Below are 19,684 nucleotides of genomic sequence, written 5' to 3'. Positions count from 1 at the left end.
CTATCCTGCGTGACAGGTGCTGGTTGGGGCTGGTCCCTAAGTCACAGCCTGTGGGAGGAGGGACAGCAGACCCGGGTATGCAGCCACCCCAAGCAGGGGCACCCAGTGGGTGGTCCATGCCCTCTCCCTGGGCCCTCTCAGCCACTCTAGTCTGTCAGCATGTTTTCTTTTTTGTGCGTTTTCAGTGAATTGAGATATAAATTACCTGAAATAAAATGTACTCATGTACCTTGTAAAGTGTTTTGACAAATCTATGTTCCCGTGTAACCACCACCCAGTCAAAATAAAGAACGTCCCTAGTACCCCAAGAAGTTTCCTCCCGCCCCTACCCCAGGTAACCACTGATCTGGTTTCTGCCACCATAGCTTAGTTTCACCTAGTCTAGAATTTCATAAAACTGGAATCATACAGTATGTACCCTTTTGAGTCTGGCTCCTTTCATTCAACATCATGTCTCTAAAATGCATCCATGCTGTTGCGTTTATCAGTGATTTATTCCTTTTTATTGCTGGGAAGCTTTCTCTTGTGTGGATGCCTCACAGTTAGTTCATCCCTTCCCCTGTTGAACCAGCGGGTGGTTTCCACATTAAGCTATTAAAAATAGAGCTGTGTACAAGCCTTGGTGTAGACATGTGCTTTCATTTCTCTCGGGTAAATACCTACAAGTAAAATGACTGGTTCATAAGGCAGGCCTCTGATCAACTTTTTAAAAAATGGCTAAACTGTTTTTCCCAGCGGCCGTAACAACCTCTGCCGTTAGCAGTGCGTGAGAGTTCCATCTGCTGCATGTCCTCACCAGCACTTCACTAGCGGTGACCCTTTTTATTAGACCATTTTAATAGCTGTAGAATAGTATTTCATTGCGCCTTCAATTTGCATTTCTAGATGTCATGATGTTGAGCGTCTTTTCCTGTGCTTATTGGATGTTCATACATCTTTGTTGAATTGTCTGTTCAAATAGTTGGCCCCTTTTTAAAAAATGGATTGTTCTCTTGAGCTGCAGTTTTGAGCCACATTTTAATTAACACAGATTAGAACCAGGTGGTTCTCCGTTCCAATCCCCTCGCCCCTTACCAATCTGGCATCCTCCCAGGGGATTTGGGGTAAATCCCAAACACCAGGGCCTGGGCCTCCACAATCCTTCCCCTCCCACTGGCCCCTAGCTCAGTCCTCTCTTCCACACAGGCTGCCTGGCCTCTCTCTGAATCTTCCAGATATCTATTACCAGCAACCAACTTACTCAGGACTCTCTGGACACATTTAGTGTTCAACCACAGCCCCAAAATAAGCTGGGGATTCCCTGCATCTTGGGCCTCTAGCCCTAGACGCCCAAGGTGCGAATGAATGAATGAGTAAATGAATGCCTTTTACCTTGCTGGAGAGGTCAGCGAAGTCTTCTCTGAGGAAGTGATGCTGCATTATGATCACAGAAGGCTAAAGAGGAATTGATCAGATAACAAGGTGGGAAAAAGTCATTCCAGGCAGAGGGGACAGACAGTATGTGTACAGGCCCCATTGCAGAAGGAGGACTGGTTTAAGAAACTATGAAGAGGCATACGGGTGGGAGAGACAGAGGAGAGGGCAGAAAGGGGGGTTATGTTTTGCCCAACACTAGGACCCTGACCAAGATGGGAAGCTCCCGAAGTGTTTTGGGGTGGGGGGTGGAGGGGACTTCGACTGAGGTTTAAGCATCCCTCCGGGTGCCAAGAGAAGAGGTAGAACAGGGAGTTCTGCTTCCTCAGAACAGCGCAGAGAGGAGGAAGCAGTGGCCTGGGATCTAGTGGAGGCCTTGGTGGTGGTGAGAAGTGAACGAAGATGAAAGAAAGTTTCAGGGGCGAAGATGGGCGGCTTTCGTGGTGAGGATGTGGAGAAAAAGGACAACCCCCGGGGCTCTGGCTCTCTGGCGGGGGTCAGGCCCGCGGACGTCAGGGGCTGGTCTGGGACACAGCGAACGGACGCCCTGAGGACGTGCGCACGCGCGGGCGTGGTTGTGCTGTGTGGAGTTCAGGCTGTGAGATATGTGTGTGTCCGGGCGCCCACCCGGAACAAATGCGGGCGATGAGAGGCGGAATGGCCAAGGGGGGGAAGTGCGGGAGTAGGGTGGGGCGCTGACAGCGTGGTCAAAACCGCGGCGGGACTGGGGCGAGTCTGTCTGCTTGGACGCCCAGGGTCCTGGGTTCCAGCCCGGTGCACGGGCTGGAAGCTCGACGGGAGACAGCGAGTGTAAACAATCCTTCTGGGCAAGGAGAGACGGGTGGGAGCTCCGACGGGGTGTTCACGGGTGGCACAAAGGAGGTCTCGAGCTTCCAGGACAAGGGTGTGAGGAAGCCCCAGGCCAGGGCAGCCGGGGTCCGGGGGGGAGGAGGGGAGGCGAAGGAATGAGGGCGGAAGAGGGGAAGGGAGGTAGGAGCGGAGGAGGGGGCAGAAGGGGAGGCGGGGCGGGGGCGGGGCGGCGGGGGGGGGGATGCGCCCCTGCGCCGAGCTCGCCAGGCCTTTCTCTCCTTCCGCACAATCTGGGTTTCCGCTTCCCTCCCGGGTGCGGGGCGTGAGGGAGGAAGACCGAGCCTTGTGCTTGCCGCCGTCATGTGGCCCCCAGACCCGGACCCCGACCCCGACCAGGACCCCGAGACCGCTGGCCGCTCCCAGCCCGGCGCGGCGGTCCCCGGGCTCCGAGCCCTCCTGCCCGCGCGCGCCTTTCTCTGCTCGCTCAAAGGCCGCCTCCTGCTGGCGGAGTCGGTGAGTGCAGCGTGGCCCCCTCCCGCGGGCCCCCTCGGCAGCGCCCCTCTTTGGGGGAGAGGGCGGTTGCCGCTGTCCGCAAGCTCGCGGCCGACCCTTCTTGGAGCCCCGTCCAGTTGAGCAAACTTGCCCACGTTTCAGACTGACTCGCTCAAGCTCAGCGCGCGGGTCAGAGGCAAGGCGGGGCCTGAACCCGGGCCTTTCCGGGCCTTTCCAACACGGGAGTGCAAAGCTGGGGGCCGTGCGGAATCCTGGAGAAAGGCCCCTGGAAGCGCAGCCCGGCGCTGTGTGACCTCAGGCGCCTCCGCCTCTCTGAGCCCCTGTAGGAACCAGTCCGCTCGGCCCTTTACGACCCCCGGGTAGGGGCGCCCTTGCCCGCTTTCCGGGCCGCAGGGAGGGCCAGCAGGGCCTCGAGCTGCAGGGCGGAAGCTGGAGTGGAGTCCATCCAACTGGGGTGGTGACAGCAGAGTGGGAAGAGGACCCCCGGGATTGGGTGAGGCCTCAGCAGTACTTTTGGGGGCACGCAGGCCGACGGATGGGGGCCAGAGCCCAGCGGGGTGACTTCATCCCCCTCCTCCCCTTCCTGGTCGGAATCCAGCCGCCCCGCCCCCGCTGAGCTTCTTCCTTCCCGCTCCCCCCACCCTGGCCAGTCAAGCCTTTGTCCTCTGGACACTGCGAAGAACTTTTGCATTGTCCGCGTGTGGGGTGGGGGCTGGTCCTGGGCCTCGGTGGAAGGAAGAGAAGGAAGTCACCATGCAGAAGGGACGCGGGATGTGGGAGGGGCATTTATTACTGAGATCTGCATTAACATGACAGCCCCTGTCTTTATTCCCACTCTGCAGACAAGAAAGCTGAGGCCAGAGCATCCTAGAGGATTTGACCGGTGGATCAGATGAGGGGCGGGGGACAGCAAGGACTGAGGGGTCTGGGGTTCAGAGGAACGACGATTCTGCCTTGACCTCAGGAGGCAATTGGTGGTTCCATCACCTTTTCTGCACCTGGGGTCAACCCAGAGGTCACCAGCCCAGGACCTGCCGAACTCCCAAGTGAGGCACCAGGACCCACCAACAATCCTCACTTCAAGGGGTTGCCTCCTGGTTGGCCACCCCAGCCCCACCCAAGAGATTGGTGGGAGCTACTTTTGGGGAGAAGCCTTGAATCCACCATCCACTGAGGGGGGCCTCAAACCCACCCAACTCAGGCTCCCCTCCTAGGTCAAGGAGTAGCTGGCCAGAGCACAGAGGAGGCCCAGGGTATAGGTGGGTGTTGGGAATCTCAGTCTGGGAGCACAAAGAGTGGGGAGAGAGGATGGGCACTGAAGTCACAAAGGGATCTGCTCCAGGTCACTCCTGCCTCCCTGCAGTCACCTCTTGTCTGCCCCCAGGCCCAGGCAAATGGGGAGGTTGACATGGACAGGAAGGGGGAAGAAGTGGCTACCAGGAATCTAAGGATGAGGAAACAGGAATCAAGAGGGGGATCCCCAGAATCAGTCTTTGCAGGGCAAGGAACAGAAAGGAGGAGGACACAGAAACAGCAGAGTAAATATAGTAGGAGCCGTGGTCAGGCTGGGTCAAGGTCCTCTACCTTGACTTCCTGGGAGGCCCTAGCAGACTCAGCTGCTTCTGTGCCCTAGTTTTCCATCTGTTGAAGTTGGACTCAGCTACCCACGTGGCTATGTTTAGGACAGATGTGGCTGCCTTGGGGACTCCCTGAGATCTCAGTAGCTCATTTGCCTAGAGCAGCCACAGTGCTTCCTGTGGGGCATATGAGTATCCCTACAGAGCCCCCTGGGCCCCACTCCAAGCTCAGCCAGGGACATGTACAAACGTAGACACAGTGCAGAAACCAGGGCAGATAAAAGCCAACACCCACAGGGCAGGGTTGCTAAAGGACCTGTGGCATCAGATCAGCCCTGGGTTCAAATCCTAGTGCCCTCTTATTAGCTGCATGGCGCTGAGCCATCACTTCACCTCTCAAAACCTCAGTCTTCTCATCTGTAAAGTGGGCTGTGAGCAGCATCTGGCCCGTGGTTGTGAGGATAGCAGGAGATCCCGCAAGCCTCAGAGGCACTAGCCCAAGGCCCAGCGCCATCACCCTGGCTTGCTCTACAGCACACAGTCTGCAGAACTAACTGGGGGCTTCCACGGTCCGCCAGCCTCAGTTCCCCTGCACAGTGTATGGATGGGGCTACAGAGAACGTTTTCATTCTTATAGTTCCTCAGTGCAGCTCAACCAAAGGCCCGCGGGGCCTCAGGCATCAGTGCCAACACTCGTCTTCTGGAGGTGTATTTCTTATTATTACTAAAATTTGCAAATATATTAAAAAGCTGCAAGAGTTATACTGGTAACACCCATATACCCACCACCTATACTGTACAGTTGTTAACACATTGTTGTATTTAATTTAGCACCTATCTACCTGTCTATCAATCCATTTTATCTTTCCATCCATTAAGAGCAAATTGAAGACGTCAGTACATTTCAACTCTAAGTACTTTTTAGCATCCATATCCTTAACTAAATTTAAGATATAGTGATTGTTTTTCAGGTAAAGATTACATTCAGTGAAAGTACAAATGTTGTGTGTTGGGAGTGATTTTTTTGAATTTGGTTCCTGCTTAGTGGGCTGCCTCTGAGACTGCTTAGGTTTGATTAGCTCCTGTTGGACATCCTCTGAATTGGGTGGGTTCTTCCAGAGTCTCTTGGGGTCGGGATGGGGGTGAGCAGCTCCAGAAGGTGGCCTGAGGGGCAGGACACACCTGGCAGGCTGGGACCTCTTGATTGGGTCCTGGCAGGGCACTGGCAAGGGGTCGAGACTCAGGTCCATGCCCAGAAACACTGGGGGCAACAGGGGCATGGGCCCCGGCCCCGGGAACAGATTCTAATCCTGGCAGCTTCAGGACTGAGGGCAGGTCACCTCCTGTACTGGAGCCTCCTCTGTTCTTGACCGCAGGGTAACTCGGAGGGGCAGTGGGTGAGGGGCTGTGCGGAGGCTCTGACTTCTCCCTCCCCACCCCAACCAGGGTCTCTCCTTCATCACCTTTGTCTGCTATGTGGCATCTTCAGCATCTGCCTTCCTCACCGCGCCGCTGCTGGAGTTCCTGCTGGCCCTCTTCTTCCTCTTTGCTGATGCTATGCAGTTGAATGACAAGTGGCAGGGCTTGTGCTGGCCCATGATGGTGAGGACTGGGGCCCCAAGAGGAAGTGGCTAGCTGACCACCAGAGAGTTGTGCGTTCCGGCCCTGCCCTTTCTCCAGTGCGAAGGAGGGGCTGTTTGCTGTTGGTTGGAGCCAGGAGATTAGACCTGGCTTCGGATGATCTGGGCCCCACCCCTCGGCAGCCGTGTGACCCGATCAGCACCTTCTGGTCCCTCTGTGAGGCAGAGAACCCCAGACTGCATCCCCGACCTTGGCCACCAGGGGGCGCTGGTGCTCCCAGCTGGGCCTGCAGGAATAAGTCTCAGCCACAGAAATACAAGCCACTTACATGAGGGCAGGGCTGGTTAACTGAGGATTTGCGGGACTTACCCACAGGACCCCAGACTCCAGCCCTCTGACAACTCCTTTTGTCACCTGGGAGGGTCCAGGGCCCTGCCTCAGACTTCGCTGCATGCAGTGGGTCAGAAAGAAGGGACAGCAAGCCTGCACTTGAACGCGGGTCTCTTCTCGATTCATACCCAGCATTTTTCCTGATGGGCTACACCCTCTATCCCCATTTTAGGGACCAATAAACAGAAACCATAATACATAAGTGGACCTGCAACAAGTATGTGGCAAAGTGAGGCCCAAGGCCAGATCACCACAAGCCAAGCTGCAGCCTGGTCTGTACCCTTTGTCCACCGGGCAGATGGCAGCTGAGCTGGGCCAGGGACAGAGCTGTCTCAGCTGCTGGCAGCCCACAAGAGGCACCTGAGCAGGGACAGGAGGATGGGCGGGGGTGGGAGCCCCAAAGATGCTGGACCTGGGAGCCAGGCATGTATCCTTGCTGCCAGGCCCACCCTCCTCTGGAAACAGTGGGGTTCCAGCCCTGTTTTCTGCCCCCTGGTACGCTTCTGAGCCCCTCTCCCCTGCGGTACCCCCACCCCAGAGAGTTCCGGGCAGTGTGACCATGCCCCTCTCCCCCGTGCAGGACTTCCTACGCTGTGTCACAGCGGCCCTCATCTACTTTGCCATCTCCATCACAGCTGTCGCCAAATACTCAGATGGGGCTTCCAAAGCAGCTGGGGTGAGTAGCTGCCCTACCCCTGGGAGGGGTGCCCAGTGATGCACCCCTCAAGTTCACCCCACCCCTCCTAAATCCCCCCATGCCCCTTGGGACACCGGCTTAACGTCTAGGACATATTCCGTTCCTGCTTAGACCCCCAAAAATCTTATTGGAGACCTACTCTGCCATGAGCTTTGAAAGGCTGTTTGCCAGCCAAGTTAACAGCCCATTTTCCCGTTTGTCATTAATGGGAGGGGCCTGTGCCTGCCAATCTGACTGCTTATCCTAGCAGATAAAACTAGGTGGTGAGGCTGGGGTGGCTGCTTCTCAGGCTCCCGGGCCAGGGACTCCCGGCTCCTAATGGTGCGTCCCATCTACTCCGTCCCCTGTGTCCCACAGGTGTTTGGCTTCTTTGCCACCATCGTGTTTGCAGTTGACTTCTACCTGATCTTCAATGACGTGGCCAAATTCCTCAAACAAGGAGGCTCTGCAGACGAGACCACAGCCAACAAGGCGGAAGGTGGGTAGCCACCCTGAGGGTTTCCACCCAGAACCCGTACCCCAGGACAGTCAGAGCAGAGGCCCTGCTCTCCCCATGGGGACACGTGGCTGGTTTGAGGCTGGAGTCAGAGCATTACTTCTTTCCCACAAGAAGGAAGTGTTTTCACAGCCTGGTTCTCAGATCCCTTCACGCAGCACTGATCATAAAGCCGGCCCCCCCGGGCTCCCCACGGCCTCAGCCTTTCCAGGAAGGCCCAGCTGAGGGCACGCCCAGGGGTGAAATGGTCCCTGACAAGCCCCCAGGGCAGCCAGTCAGGCCCTTCACCGCCCCCAGCCAGCGGCCCCTGCAGCCTGGCCTGCCTATGGCTTAAAGGCCCGTAGCACCCAGGCAAGTGAAGGCTTGTTCTGCTTTTCACATCCAAGGAGAGTTACAACAGACATTCCGGCCCCTCCAGCCATCCTTCAGCTCGGAATGGAGGTCGTGCGATTACCTATTTAAAAAAGAAAGAAAAAGGCCCCAAGTTGGATGGGTGGTTTTCCAGCTGTGACAACACAGCCATACCGTATTTCTGATCACAATATAAAATAAGGACTGGGGCAGGGCGATTGAAACTATAAAATGGCCAAAAAGAGGAGCTTCCTGATTTTCTAGTATATTAGAGTTTCTTGGACCCAAAAAAAAAAGTTTTCCCTCATTTTCCTGCTAAATTGTGGGGTGGGCCTGGGATATAGATATACCACCCTGGCACCCCAGGTGAGAACAGCTCAGGGAGACTGGGGGCACACTGAGCCCCAGAGGAAAGGGCATTTGGGCTCCCACCTCCGTAGCACCGTGAAGGTGACTACAGCTGCCTGTGGAGGGCACCAGCCCATGGCCTGGCTGGTCCTCCCCAGAGACGGCTCCCAGGCACCACCAGCCAGGAATCCCCTGCCAGGCCTCCTCTCTGCTTTCCTTGCAGAAGAGAATTCCGACTCTGACTCCGACTGAAGGGCCGCCCTACCCTGGCAACCCGAGCCACGCGGGCCTTCACCCCTGCACTTCTGACCGGCTGGCCGGAGCGTGGCCTGGGGACCGGGTGTGTTGGGAGGGAGGCTGTGGTTTCTTGAGCAGCAGCGGGCGTTGCTGATGGAGCGGGCCTCCTCGCAGCTTTCAGGTGACGCTTCTGCGCCCAGCACCCAGAAGGCACCCCTTGGCTTAGCGTGTCCAACCGCCCTGCACAGGAGGGCGTCATGAATAGCCTGCCACTCCTCTTTTCTGTTCCTTAGACGTTAAAGCCTTTAACCTCTCTGCCCAAAATAAGCACAAAGGGACAAAGCAGATAGAGCCTTGTTACCCCGTCACAGGACTATTTCATGCCAAGGGTGGGTAGGGGTAACGGGACAATGGCCAAGTAAGATAGAAGCCATCCAGGGGCCAGCCACCAACAGCCCTGGCCCCAGTGACTTTTGTCTGCATTTGGTGCCCCTGCTCATTCCAGGCACTTTGTCAATAATGATCCTTCCAAGATTCTTTGGTTCATGGCGCACCACTTCCCTCTTCATTTTTTAAGCAGGGAGAAAACTGCCCTTTGCTCTTGCCTGACACCTCACACCCTTGGAAACCATGCGTTCTTCAGGTGATGTGACTATTCTGGGTCTAAGACCATTTCAAAGAAAAGCTCGTAAAGTAGCTTACAAGGTCCAAAGGATCAAGGGTGTCAAACAATGCAAAAGCAGTGACAGCGTCCTGGGCAGCTGGGCAGGCCCAGTCCAGGCTTCTTTCCCTGGGAACCCACCTGCAGGCGACAGGCTCTTGGGCGCTCAGGACAATGTACTTCTAGACACCAGAGCAGGTCTCCTGACCACCTCATGGGAGGTGAAATGTGCCTTCTGTGTTCACCTAAGGACCTATGCTGTGTATATATCTTCAGGGGGACTTTGTAACTTTATATATTTTTTTACACCAAAGCATCTTCTTAAATAGCATTTCCTGTGACCCAAGAAGCCTTGTGAAAAATGAGCCAGAGTTCTGGACCCATTTGGGGGCATTTGTAACTTTTGTTGTTCTCTTGCATGTGAATGTCCTACCCTGAAAAAAGCCAACATGAATTAAACCGGAGTGACTACCTGCTTGGAATGTGTTTGAAAAAAACCCTTGGGGGGTGGGAGGTATAAGGGGACTAAATGGTAATAGGAAAAAAAAAAAAAATACAATGAAGATTAGATCAAAAAAAGAAAAGAAACTTACACCACCCAGAGCAATGCAGTCCAGGATCATGCTTCAGCCCAGACTGTTCACATCTACAGTGTGAATCCTGACAGCTCCAGGCTCCAGCAGCAGTAAGCGCCTTGCTCCATGCCAGGCACCCAGTAAGCGTCTCACGCGTGTGCTCTTACTTACTCCTCGCACAATCCTGTCTCACAGTCCAGGGAATTGACAGAAGGTTCGGTAACTTGCCCGGGCCACCACAGCCCCTTTGAGGAGGCCCAGGGCCTCTCACGTATCAGGGTAACATCCCATAGCATGAGTCAGGCAGCCAGGCCCTGGAGCTCTCGTGTTTGGACACCGGTTGGACAAGGGACCTGAGTTGGAGCCTGGGAGGAGCCTGGGGCCACAGCTGGCCTGGGCCGGAGGGAAGAGGCAAGGCATTCTGCCCCAAGTTGCATACACGTTCTGAAAACTGTGCAAGTTGCCTGTCCAGAGGCCAAGAGGGGCTCGTGGTGGGAGTTTCTGCCCCACTTTGCCAGCCCCAGGCAAACCCCCTTCAACACCTGTGCCAGAGAGGCTGCGCCCCATGGGCAGCGGTTGTGGTCCCCCCACCAACAGGCTTGTTTCAGGAAGTGGGTCCACTGCCTTCGAAGGGTCGGGGGTTAAGTCAGAGCATTGAAAGAGACAATACTATTTTTACATGTCCATTTATTAAACAAGAACTCCTTCATGACAATTTAATACAATATTAGCGATTAGTGTTGAGAAAATTATTTTCCCTCTACATACAAAAATACAGATTTGAACACTATGAAAACAATCAGGACAAGTACCATGAAAAATTGGTCCTTCAAAAGAAAGAAAGGGGGGAAATTGAGGGCAATGTGAAGCTTTGCCTGCTGTCAGGGATGAACCAACAGGAGCAAAAGGCTCTGGGGCCCCAAACCACTCCGAATGGAGAGAGTCACACCCAAGAGCCAGTCTGAGCCTGTGGAGCCCACCCTTGGGCACCTGTGTTGGTTTGGGAAGCCAGGGTGGCATCTCTGACCCGCCAACAGCATAAACCAAAAATTACCAAATGGGCTTCACTTCAGAACGCCCCACAGCTGTGTCTGAACTGTTAAAGGAAATAGACTTCTTGAAGCAAAGTGTAATGGTTATTAAATTAACACTGCTCCCCCAAAGTGCCACTGGGCCAAGTACCAATGAGTCATCCTGTTAAGAGTTATTAGCCACCTGACTTGACTTCTTTTGTTAGAAAATAATTACATATTCCGACCCTTCCAAAAGGACCAAAAAAGCTACAAATTTATGTTTCGATAAATCCATTCCTTCATGTTGCAATGGCTCAGCTAGTTTCCTCAAGATTTTTCTTGATCAGATTAGAACTCATGTCCTGTAGGGGTGGGAAAGCAAAAAGGGGCAGCTAGAGTGTTATCCTGTAATGGTTTCATCAAGCTCCTCACAGCAGAAAACCTGTTTTCTTCAGGCCCCAAACTAGTAAGGGCCCCGGACACGAACCAACCAGATCCAGTGGAAGGTGAGCCCAGGACCAGCAGGGGTCCCTCAGACGCAGGCAGCAAAGCCAAGCCAGAGAACACCCTCTGGTTCACTAGGCCCAGACAAAAGGCCTTTTCACCGGTTTAGACCCAGAGAAGGGAAGTCAGAGCACCAAGGATGTTGTTCTTTTCTCTTTTTATGGAACCACTTTTTCTGAGGTGAGCAGTGGCTCTCCAAACTGAACAAATGCTTTAAAAATGCCAAATACAGTTATAATGATTAAGAATTATTTCACAGAAATATACTCTTACTCTCAGACTATTTAAATAAGCAGAAACAAGATGTGGGGGAGAAAGCAGCAGAGAGAAGATAGGAACAGCCAGGGGTGGTTTTTGTCATTTTCTTTTTAAAAATACATATGAAGTTTAAAGGGAAAATGGCCAACCTCAAAACCAGCATTGCTGAAAGCAATATCAAAAGGACACAATCTAAAATCATGCTACAAAAATAGTGTTATCTGATTTAATTAAATGTACATCTTTTTTTCAATTCCATGATTAACAAGAGTGTTTATGTGACTGACACGGAAGGCACCAAAGGTGAAGTGATTATTAGTTGTCTTAAAATATACAAAGACAGAATTACCTACTTTGGGGAAAAAAACATAGTCATACCTATAATAAATAGTTAAGTGTTTTTCCCACGGGTTCCTGAACCCCTACAAATTTCAACATATACAAATAGCTTCGATCCCTAGCATTCTCTTAGAGGGAACCACAACAAAAATCAAGTTACTAAAAGCACTAGCTTTATCCACCTATGTCATTTCATCGTGAGGCAGGGTTTGAAGACTCATTTTTAAATGGGCTGATGGGGTGAAAGAGTTGAAAGCAGGCGGCCCCTCCGCAGGCCTGGGGGGCCATCCTTGGCACCTGAGCCAGCCTTCCCCCGGCCTGCACCAGCCTTTTCTTCCTTCAGGCCCCAAATATTTGCCTTCCTCGCTTAAGCAGAGAGGGGAACAGAATCTTGAAACTTGCACATCAATTCTGGAAAAGCCCCCACGGAGGGAGGCAGCCATCAGGCAGACCGGGCCATGCCCGGCGCGGCTCCGGTGAGGACACAGTCCGCAGTTCCCTGGCCTTCCCCGCCGCTGGCTTTCCTGAACAGGCGCTTCCTACTGGGTTCCACCAGGGCCCCCCAGAGAGGACTTGGATTTGATAGTTTCCGATTACTACTGAATTGCTAACAAACCTTATCGGAACCAATTGTGTCACAACTTCTCCTCTGAGGCACAATCCTGAAAAGAAACTAAGGGCCTCACCCTAATCCATCCACAAAGGTCATCTGAGACAACTTCCTCCTCTCAGAAAGAACCAGAAAAGTTCTGATGGCTCATTAGAGCCCAGGCTATTAACCCCTTAATGAAGGCTCTCCAGCCTTTGAGTGTAATGCATCCCAAACCACTCCAGGCTGTCTGAATTAAGGTCTTAGCATTAAAAATGTAGACAACAAACTAAGCCTATGAAAAAGATATACTAATCAAGGATCCATAATCTAAACTTTAGGAAAACCACCACTGAGTCATTCAAACTCAGTGGGCTTGTGGGTAACTGTTCTTTACTATTATGCTTACAGAATATGACAAAGTAGGGGGGAAAAAAATCTCCAAGGTTGAGAAAATATACCCAAATGGAATAAGAATACGACCTAGACCAAAGAAGGGAAACTGTATCAGGCCCCACTCCTCTGTTTCAAGCCTAAGAGGGTGCAAATGCCATTTACTGGTGCGAAGGCAAGTCAAACAGAAGATTCCCTTCCAGAAGACAAGTCTTCTAGATCTAACAGATAATGGGAGTATTTTCTTTCAGTGACAGTTTCAAAATGAAAGAAATGTAAAGGGTCAAATATTTCAAATTACCTTCTCACCAGAGAGCTCTTATAATTTCAACAATACCTGATGAGAAGAGAAGAAACCCACGGTTTTGTAAAGAGCTGGGCAGTTCACAAGGCAGTGTCCAGTCTGCGTCCTCTCTGGGGTGGCCCCCTAGCCAGAACCTGAGTCACCTGTTAGCGAGTTCCCAAGCTCAAAGCCAAGAGCCCTGCTGAAGCGCTAGGGCACCCTGGTCCCCACCTTCAGCTCTTGCTCTCAAGCTGATTCCAGAATAAGACCTCACGTTTCCAAAGACAAGAGGATAGAAAGGTAGTTAACCAAATACATTTCTTCAAGACTTCCTGGGTCGGGAGCCAGTCTAGTGTTAGCAACAGACCCACAGCAGGCGGAGTCTGGGCCGCAGGCCCCTCCTCTCGCCTCTCAGACCTGCCCCTGCTCCCGCCTCACCAGCCGGTCACCTTGCTGGTCCTAAAAGTGGGTGCTGACAAAATAAGCAAGATCTGGGGAAGAGAGAGACCCTGGCTTCTACAAACTTCATTAGGAAATTACAAAGCCGCCTGGAGATCTCACAGGCTAATGGCAGTCCCTGGAGCAGGAACCAACTTTTTGTTTTGCTCGAGAGAAAATAAATCGGCAATGAACGAATCAGCAGCAGACCTCAACCTAAAAGTGTTTGTGCCTTTTGTTACCTGTTTAGTGTCATTATTTTCCTTTAAACAAGATATGGAGAAAATGAGAACTGGGCAGTGTGGCTGGACAACTTCATGGTTTCTTTGTTTCGAACACAGACGGCACCATGGGAACCACATCAATCATCACTGCCTTCCAGAGTCACTAATTGGCCACAGGTCGTTGCTGTACTCTCCTTATCTGTTAAGACAGGTTCTAAAAACAACCCGCAGAAAATCTTGCACAGCCAGAGATTAGAACTTGGTCCACCTCTTAAGCACACAGAGAGGTGAGGGGTTTCTTCCCAAACAGCATGAGTGTCCACAAGAAAAGGTGAGGTTGGGCCACACACAGGACATGACAGATGGAGGGGTCACTCAAGGTTATTCGCTGCAAACAAGAATTCACATATATGTGCACACAGAAGAGTAAGTGCTTCATCTCCTCGGAGACTACCTATGGCTTAACACGAGTCAATCACAAACCTTCAAAGACAAGTCAATGAAGCTGCAAACTTTAACAGTAGGAATGTTTTCAAGTGAGTCACAAACTCCAAGTGTGTCAGAAGCATCCAACACAGGGTGGACGTCAGATACACTCCATACCTACCCAAGGGCTTCAGCATTCCTGCCGGGATGGTAATGGTGTCCAAAGGGCTGTGGTGTTGCCCCGAGCCAGGCCCTCAGAGCCAGGACCAGGTCCTTGCTGGCTTCCCTGTGGCCACGCTGGGCTCTCCTGATGCTGGCCCTTCAGTTCAAGTTGCCAAGGAAGACATGGGTGAGCGTTGGGACTGGGCGGGCCACTACATTCTGGCCTTTATGTAGGCAAAGGTAATCTCTCTTGAATGACTATTGCTGCGGAGTAAAAATCTAAAATAAAATACTTTACTATAAATCAAACTTCTGATATTTTAATCTGTAAATGCCTTGGTCCTTCCCCAGATTTATATGGGGCCAACAAATGTCTGTAGGCTTTCATGACTGCAATCTCTCTGTATAAAAGGGAGACGGTGTTTCCCTTCATGACTTCAAGCAATGTAAAGAGACGGTAAAGGAGAATCAGAGAAAAAAATGACCACATTCACCAAATCAGTGCCAAGATAAACTTCCTCTGACGACGTAAGTGTTCGCATCCATCTAAAACCACCAAATGCTTGAGGGTTTCAACCATACAGCCTCCAGGAACAAATTCAAATGCACAAAGCAACTGTAGTTTTCAGGTTTGGCACGAGCTATGGAAGCCATTATCATCCCACCAGAAAATTAAGAGCCACTAAGATTGCCTCTGCCTGAAAATGCCCCAAAACAAACTGACATTGATCCATATTCTAACTATGAAACAAAAAATACACTTCCTTCAATTTGCAGGGAAAAGTACTTTAAGCCCCCCAAAATCTAGACTGTCTTCCCTGTATACAGAGGCAACACAGAAAAATGCAGGTGTCTTTACATTCATCTAGACAAACATATTCCTTCCTAACTTCTTCCCATCACACTGCCACGGTGACAAGAGAGATGACTGTGCATCACACCAATCAGAGAACCTGGCTGGCTACTTCTGGTTGTAGTAAGAGCTAATTAAATAGACATATATTTACTGAAACCATAGGAGAGCCTCATGGCACAAAGGATATTAAATAGTTCCAGGGACATAAATAATTCCAAAGATTCTAACACTAAGATGCAAATTAACTCCTAAGTCACTCTGTGGCACAAGGTGTCGTCACTTTTTGTCATCTATCAGCATTTACAGTTTCCATGGGCTTCAGAACCGTTTCATGCAGCTGACGACACATCCTCAGGAGGCCAACAGGCTCCTTTTCACCAGATGATAAACTGGTCTTATTGAAGTGACTTGGGAAAACTTGGGCCTGAATGGTATTCTTTTCTTCAATCTCACTTCAAAGGCGGTTTTTTATTGAGGCCAAGTAACATGATTCCCAGCAGGAGATGTCTGATAAAGTTCAGGGTGGTCCTTCCAAATGGGCCCCATTTAATGCAAGGCTGAGTCTTTGTGACCCAGTTTTTAAATGGAACTCACAGAGGGAGATAAGTCTAATTTTGACTAGGCATACACACTCAACAAATGCAAAATAAATACATAAAATGAATAGATAAAATCCAGATGTCAGCATCTTCTCAAAAATCACTACATATAATAGGTTCAAAGCTTGTGAGGCATGATTTGCCCTGCCTCACAACAGACGTGGACGGAAAGCGGGCGCGAGCAGACCCGCCGGGCAGCGCGCCCAGCTGAGGCCAGTCCCGCTGCCCTCTGGGGGAGCAGAGGGAGGCGAGTTACCGCCATGCCAGCTGGGTCTGCACCAGCAGCCATGGCCCCTGAAGCAGACGAAGGGGTTTGCACATGTGACCTGGGCCACTGCCCGGGGAAGGAACTGCAGCGGAACTCAGACAGTGCGGGATGCTCAGTGCGGGGAGCTAACCCCTACCCCGCCCCGCCAGAGACAGCACAGTACCGTCTCCCACGCGATCCCCAGCCTAGCGCTGTCACCCGATCAATCCCCCGACGCTGCTCTTTTATGAAGAACGCAATGCCACACGTGCAGAGATGGACGCTTTCTGACACTTGCTCCCTTCCCACCACGCCCAAAGACATACTCAGTCTCCCTCTCGTTGCACCGTATGCTGCCGAAGTGGCGATCGTCCACTGGCACGAGACTCTGGGGATTCTCCAGGTTACTGCAAAATCGTCCCACTTTCCCACCAGCAGTAAAAGTTTTTTCCTTGGTGAGGGCCAATCACAAAATATTAGAGCTAGAGTGAGGTTTGTAAACATTAAAAACAGTTCAGAGTGAAAACCTGACAAGTTAAAACAATTTTTCCATAAAAGATACAATTAGTCTCCAAAAGGAAAAAAAACATTACAGCATCATAGGGGCTCCTTTAACTCCTTCCCCACAATAATCTTCACTCTATCAGGAATCAATTCAGAACCTAACATACCTAGAATTCTTCCCAACAACTTCTAAGATGGATGTTCATAGTTATGACCCGAGGCACAAAAAGCTACAATCCGTGCCTTCTGAAATATCAGTGAAAGAATACATGGTGCAAATTCAAGTATTTTCAAATCCTAGGCAAGCCTACTCAGAATCACTTTAGAACTCTTCTCAGGTATTTGGAAATTTGTACACATCTCTAAAACAGAGGTGTGTCCCCACCTGTGGTCCAAACGGGCAAGTGTTCTGGCTGGTGGAATGGATCGAATTTCTTTCCTGGCTTTTACCTGAAAAGGTAAAATTACAGAAAATCTTCAATTCAACCTCGAAGTATTAAGACCAGGGTAGGCAAGAGAGTGAAAAACAACATGGTCCCCATATTCCTGGAGGAGAATCTGGGATTCGGGGAGGTTATTCATTTGAGGAAGAATCGATTTCTCAGTCGGGTGGGAAATGACAGGGGACCCTCCCGACCGTCAGCAGTCCTGTGGAGCCGTTCTAAAGGGACAGCAGCTTTGCTCATCCCCACGAAGTACAGGCCCAGCCAAGAGCTCCCCCAGCACGCCCATCACCATGACCCTCAATGACACACATGGCTTTCGAGGCCTGGGCTGGCTGTCCCGATGCCCCCGGCACAGGAGACGAGCAGAGGGCGGGGGCCCTGACGGCGAGAGGAACACTGACGGAGCTCGCTACGGGGCTGCCCAGGAATCACCGCTGCCAAAACCGTTCCAGCCTTATGCCTGCATTCCTTGATTTCCAGCCCCTCCTGGCAGCTCCCATTTAATCCAACGTGTGGACTTGTCACAAATACATATGACAGGGTGGCTCAGAGTCAGATGGGAAGCCTGTGCTCGGGGACAGTGAGGACCTGAAGTGGACATGGCAGCCAGGCAGGCCAGCTGTTCCCATGGCCACCAAACACTGGAGAAGCTGTAGGTCTCTCCCACCCACTTCTGTCTGAACAGCTGGGTACATGGGTTCTCCACCTCACATACCTGCTAACAGGGCCACTTGGGGGGCGGGGGACACCCTTTCCCAAAATGAACTTTTACCAAAGAGGACAAAATTCAGCTTAATCACATAAAAATCTGACGTGACAAGGGAAAGAAAACTTGATTGAAAGGATGGACACGAGGATGAAAGGGAGGAGGACTCTGGTGGGTCCTCAGGTGTCCAGGCGCTGGATCTCAGGGCGACCGTCCACGTCTCTGGACTCCGTGCGGGCTCGGATGTAGTCGTTGGCACTCTGCTGGTGGATGCTGACTCTCCACTTCTGCACTGCCAGGAATGTGTTCACCGCATAGGCCGCAGTTGCCAAGAAGCCAAATATCTACAAGAAACAGCCACAGTTAGTCCTTAGACACATCAGCAGTCTACGAGGCGTCTGGGCAAGCGCCCTAGCAGTTTTACAGAGGTGCCCCCGACACCTAGCCCCGCTGAATGCTTAGTTGTCAGACCAGGGCCAAATCTACAGTCATGTGACTCACCTAAGTCATGCCCGACGTGAAGGCAGCCTAAGGTTTCTTGCAAAGTGTTTTGGATCTATTTTTTTTTTTAATAAAAAAAAAAACAAACAAAAAAACGCCTCTTATATGGCACCTTCATGGTCACTGCTCCCAGATGAGAATATACAGGTCGACAAAATACCATATGCACAGAAAATCGGGGGCGCACGTGTGAGCCCAACTCAGGTCCCAAGGCCTGACATTCCAAATCACAGCCCCTGAACGCCCACCTGCTCTCCAGCTGCCTCTCGCCTGGGCAGCTCCAGGGTGAGAAGCAGCAAGCCTTGGCTTCGTTCATTACAGCTGATGAATCTAGTGGACCGACACCTGGGAGAGCAGCTTGTTCAATACTTTCTCTGAACCTTTTGATCCTTCCAGGAGAAAAGTGCTGCGCAGTCTTTGTAATGCAGCCCACAGAGAAAGTCCTACATTATCCGGTTCCCACCCCACCCCCATGGCCTTCGACTTTGAAGAGCAAAAAAACATCCCCCAACTGCTAACTGGTGTCAAGACTGTGTTCTTCATTAAGACCCCCACCCTGGCAGGTAAGGCTTTTAAAGGCAACACCGCTGACAGACATCCCGCGTCCTGCTGGAAACAGACTAAAGCAGTGGTTCTCAAACTTGAGGGTGCATCTGAATCAGCCGGAGGGCTGGTTAAAACACGATATTGATCCCAGAGCTCTGCAAGAGCCTGAGAATGGCATTTCTAACGAGTTCCTGGGTGATGCTGAGGCTGCCATTCTGGAGACCACACTTTGAGAACCACAGCACTGAAGAAACTGGGATCTCCGCTGGCCCAATAACGACTTCATTAGCCAAGAAAAAGCTGAAGGAGAATGAGTAGGACACATACTAGGAGACAGAGGACAGAAAGTCACAAAAAGCATACAAATCAGCCCAAGTTTTAACCACTTGAGTTCACCTACCACGGCAGCAATTTCTGCTCCGGTTTTGTGATTTAAAGCAGCCAGTACAATCGAAGCAATAAAGAAAAAGAAAGTGCTGAGTCCAGTGTTGACCAAATCCTAAAGAAAAAGATAAATAAAATGACTTAAAAAGAGGCATTTCATACTTTGCCCTCAAAGCCACTGAGGAACTTTCAAAATAAGAAGCACGATACCCGGCCTCTCTGATGGCTCCATGGCCCAGGTGTGTTGGTCACACAAAGGCGGGTAAAGATGGTAACAGTGTGTGAGGCGACTTGATAAAGCACCACAGCAGAATCCATATTACCATTTCTTAATAACTTATTACAGAAACCCAAGCTGCTAACCCATCAAGGCCATGCACAATAATTATCATTCACAGGTCTACTGCCTTCTTTTAAAAACTCATTCAAATCATCCTGGCATAGACAAAGCTCCCCAAAAATCCAGAACAGCAACTTTCAACCGGTGTGCTACAAGAATTTAGAAACATGCAATACCTGACTGACTTAGGGGCACTGACTTCTTTTCCCTTAGATTGTCAATTAAAAAAATAACAGCCAACATAACAATAGCCATCCAGTGTGAATGAATCAAAATT

At 51.3% G+C, this 19,684-nt stretch overlaps 3 protein-coding genes across 3 annotated transcripts in view; 1 reads left to right on the top strand and 2 right to left on the bottom strand.

The window, feature by feature from the left end:
- Positions 1 to 1,395, bottom strand: part of TK2 (thymidine kinase 2) — a 72,260-nt gene extending 70,865 nt beyond the window's left edge. Inside the window, exon 1 of the mRNA XM_054579355.1 lies at positions 1,372 to 1,395. The gene's annotated coding sequence lies outside the window, so the exon portion shown is untranslated. The remainder of the gene's footprint in view (positions 1 to 1,371) is intronic.
- A 1,188-nt stretch (positions 1,396 to 2,583) lies between these two features.
- CMTM3 (CKLF like MARVEL transmembrane domain containing 3) lies at positions 2,584 to 9,539 on the top strand. Its single transcript, XM_054579082.1, has 5 exons — positions 2,584 to 2,736; positions 5,760 to 5,915; positions 6,865 to 6,960; positions 7,339 to 7,459; positions 8,400 to 9,539. The coding sequence occupies exons 1-5, from the start codon at positions 2,584 to 2,586 to the stop codon at positions 8,426 to 8,428; spliced, it is 555 nt and encodes a 184-aa protein (XP_054435057.1). The 3' UTR covers positions 8,429 to 9,539.
- Positions 9,540 to 16,366: 6,827 nt separating this feature from the next.
- CMTM4 (CKLF like MARVEL transmembrane domain containing 4) overlaps positions 16,367 to 19,684 on the bottom strand; it is a 49,432-nt gene continuing 46,114 nt past the window's right edge. The window contains exons 3-4 of the mRNA XM_054579351.1: positions 19,084 to 19,182; positions 16,367 to 17,980 (exon numbers count right to left, since the gene is read on the bottom strand). Coding sequence (XP_054435326.1) covers positions 17,816 to 17,980; positions 19,084 to 19,182 — 264 coding nt within the window. The 3' untranslated portion in view covers positions 16,367 to 17,815. The remainder of the gene's footprint in view (positions 17,981 to 19,083; positions 19,183 to 19,684) is intronic.

This window comes from Pteronotus mesoamericanus, unplaced genomic scaffold (assembly GCF_021234165.1).
Source record: "Pteronotus mesoamericanus isolate MK-2021 breed Mesoamerican mustached bat unplaced genomic scaffold, CSHL_Meso_final contig_52, whole genome shotgun sequence".
NCBI lineage: Eukaryota > Metazoa > Chordata > Mammalia > Chiroptera > Mormoopidae > Pteronotus > Pteronotus mesoamericanus.
The sequence above is the reverse complement of the archived record's forward strand: the minus strand, read 5'-3'. Positions and strand labels throughout refer to the sequence as shown.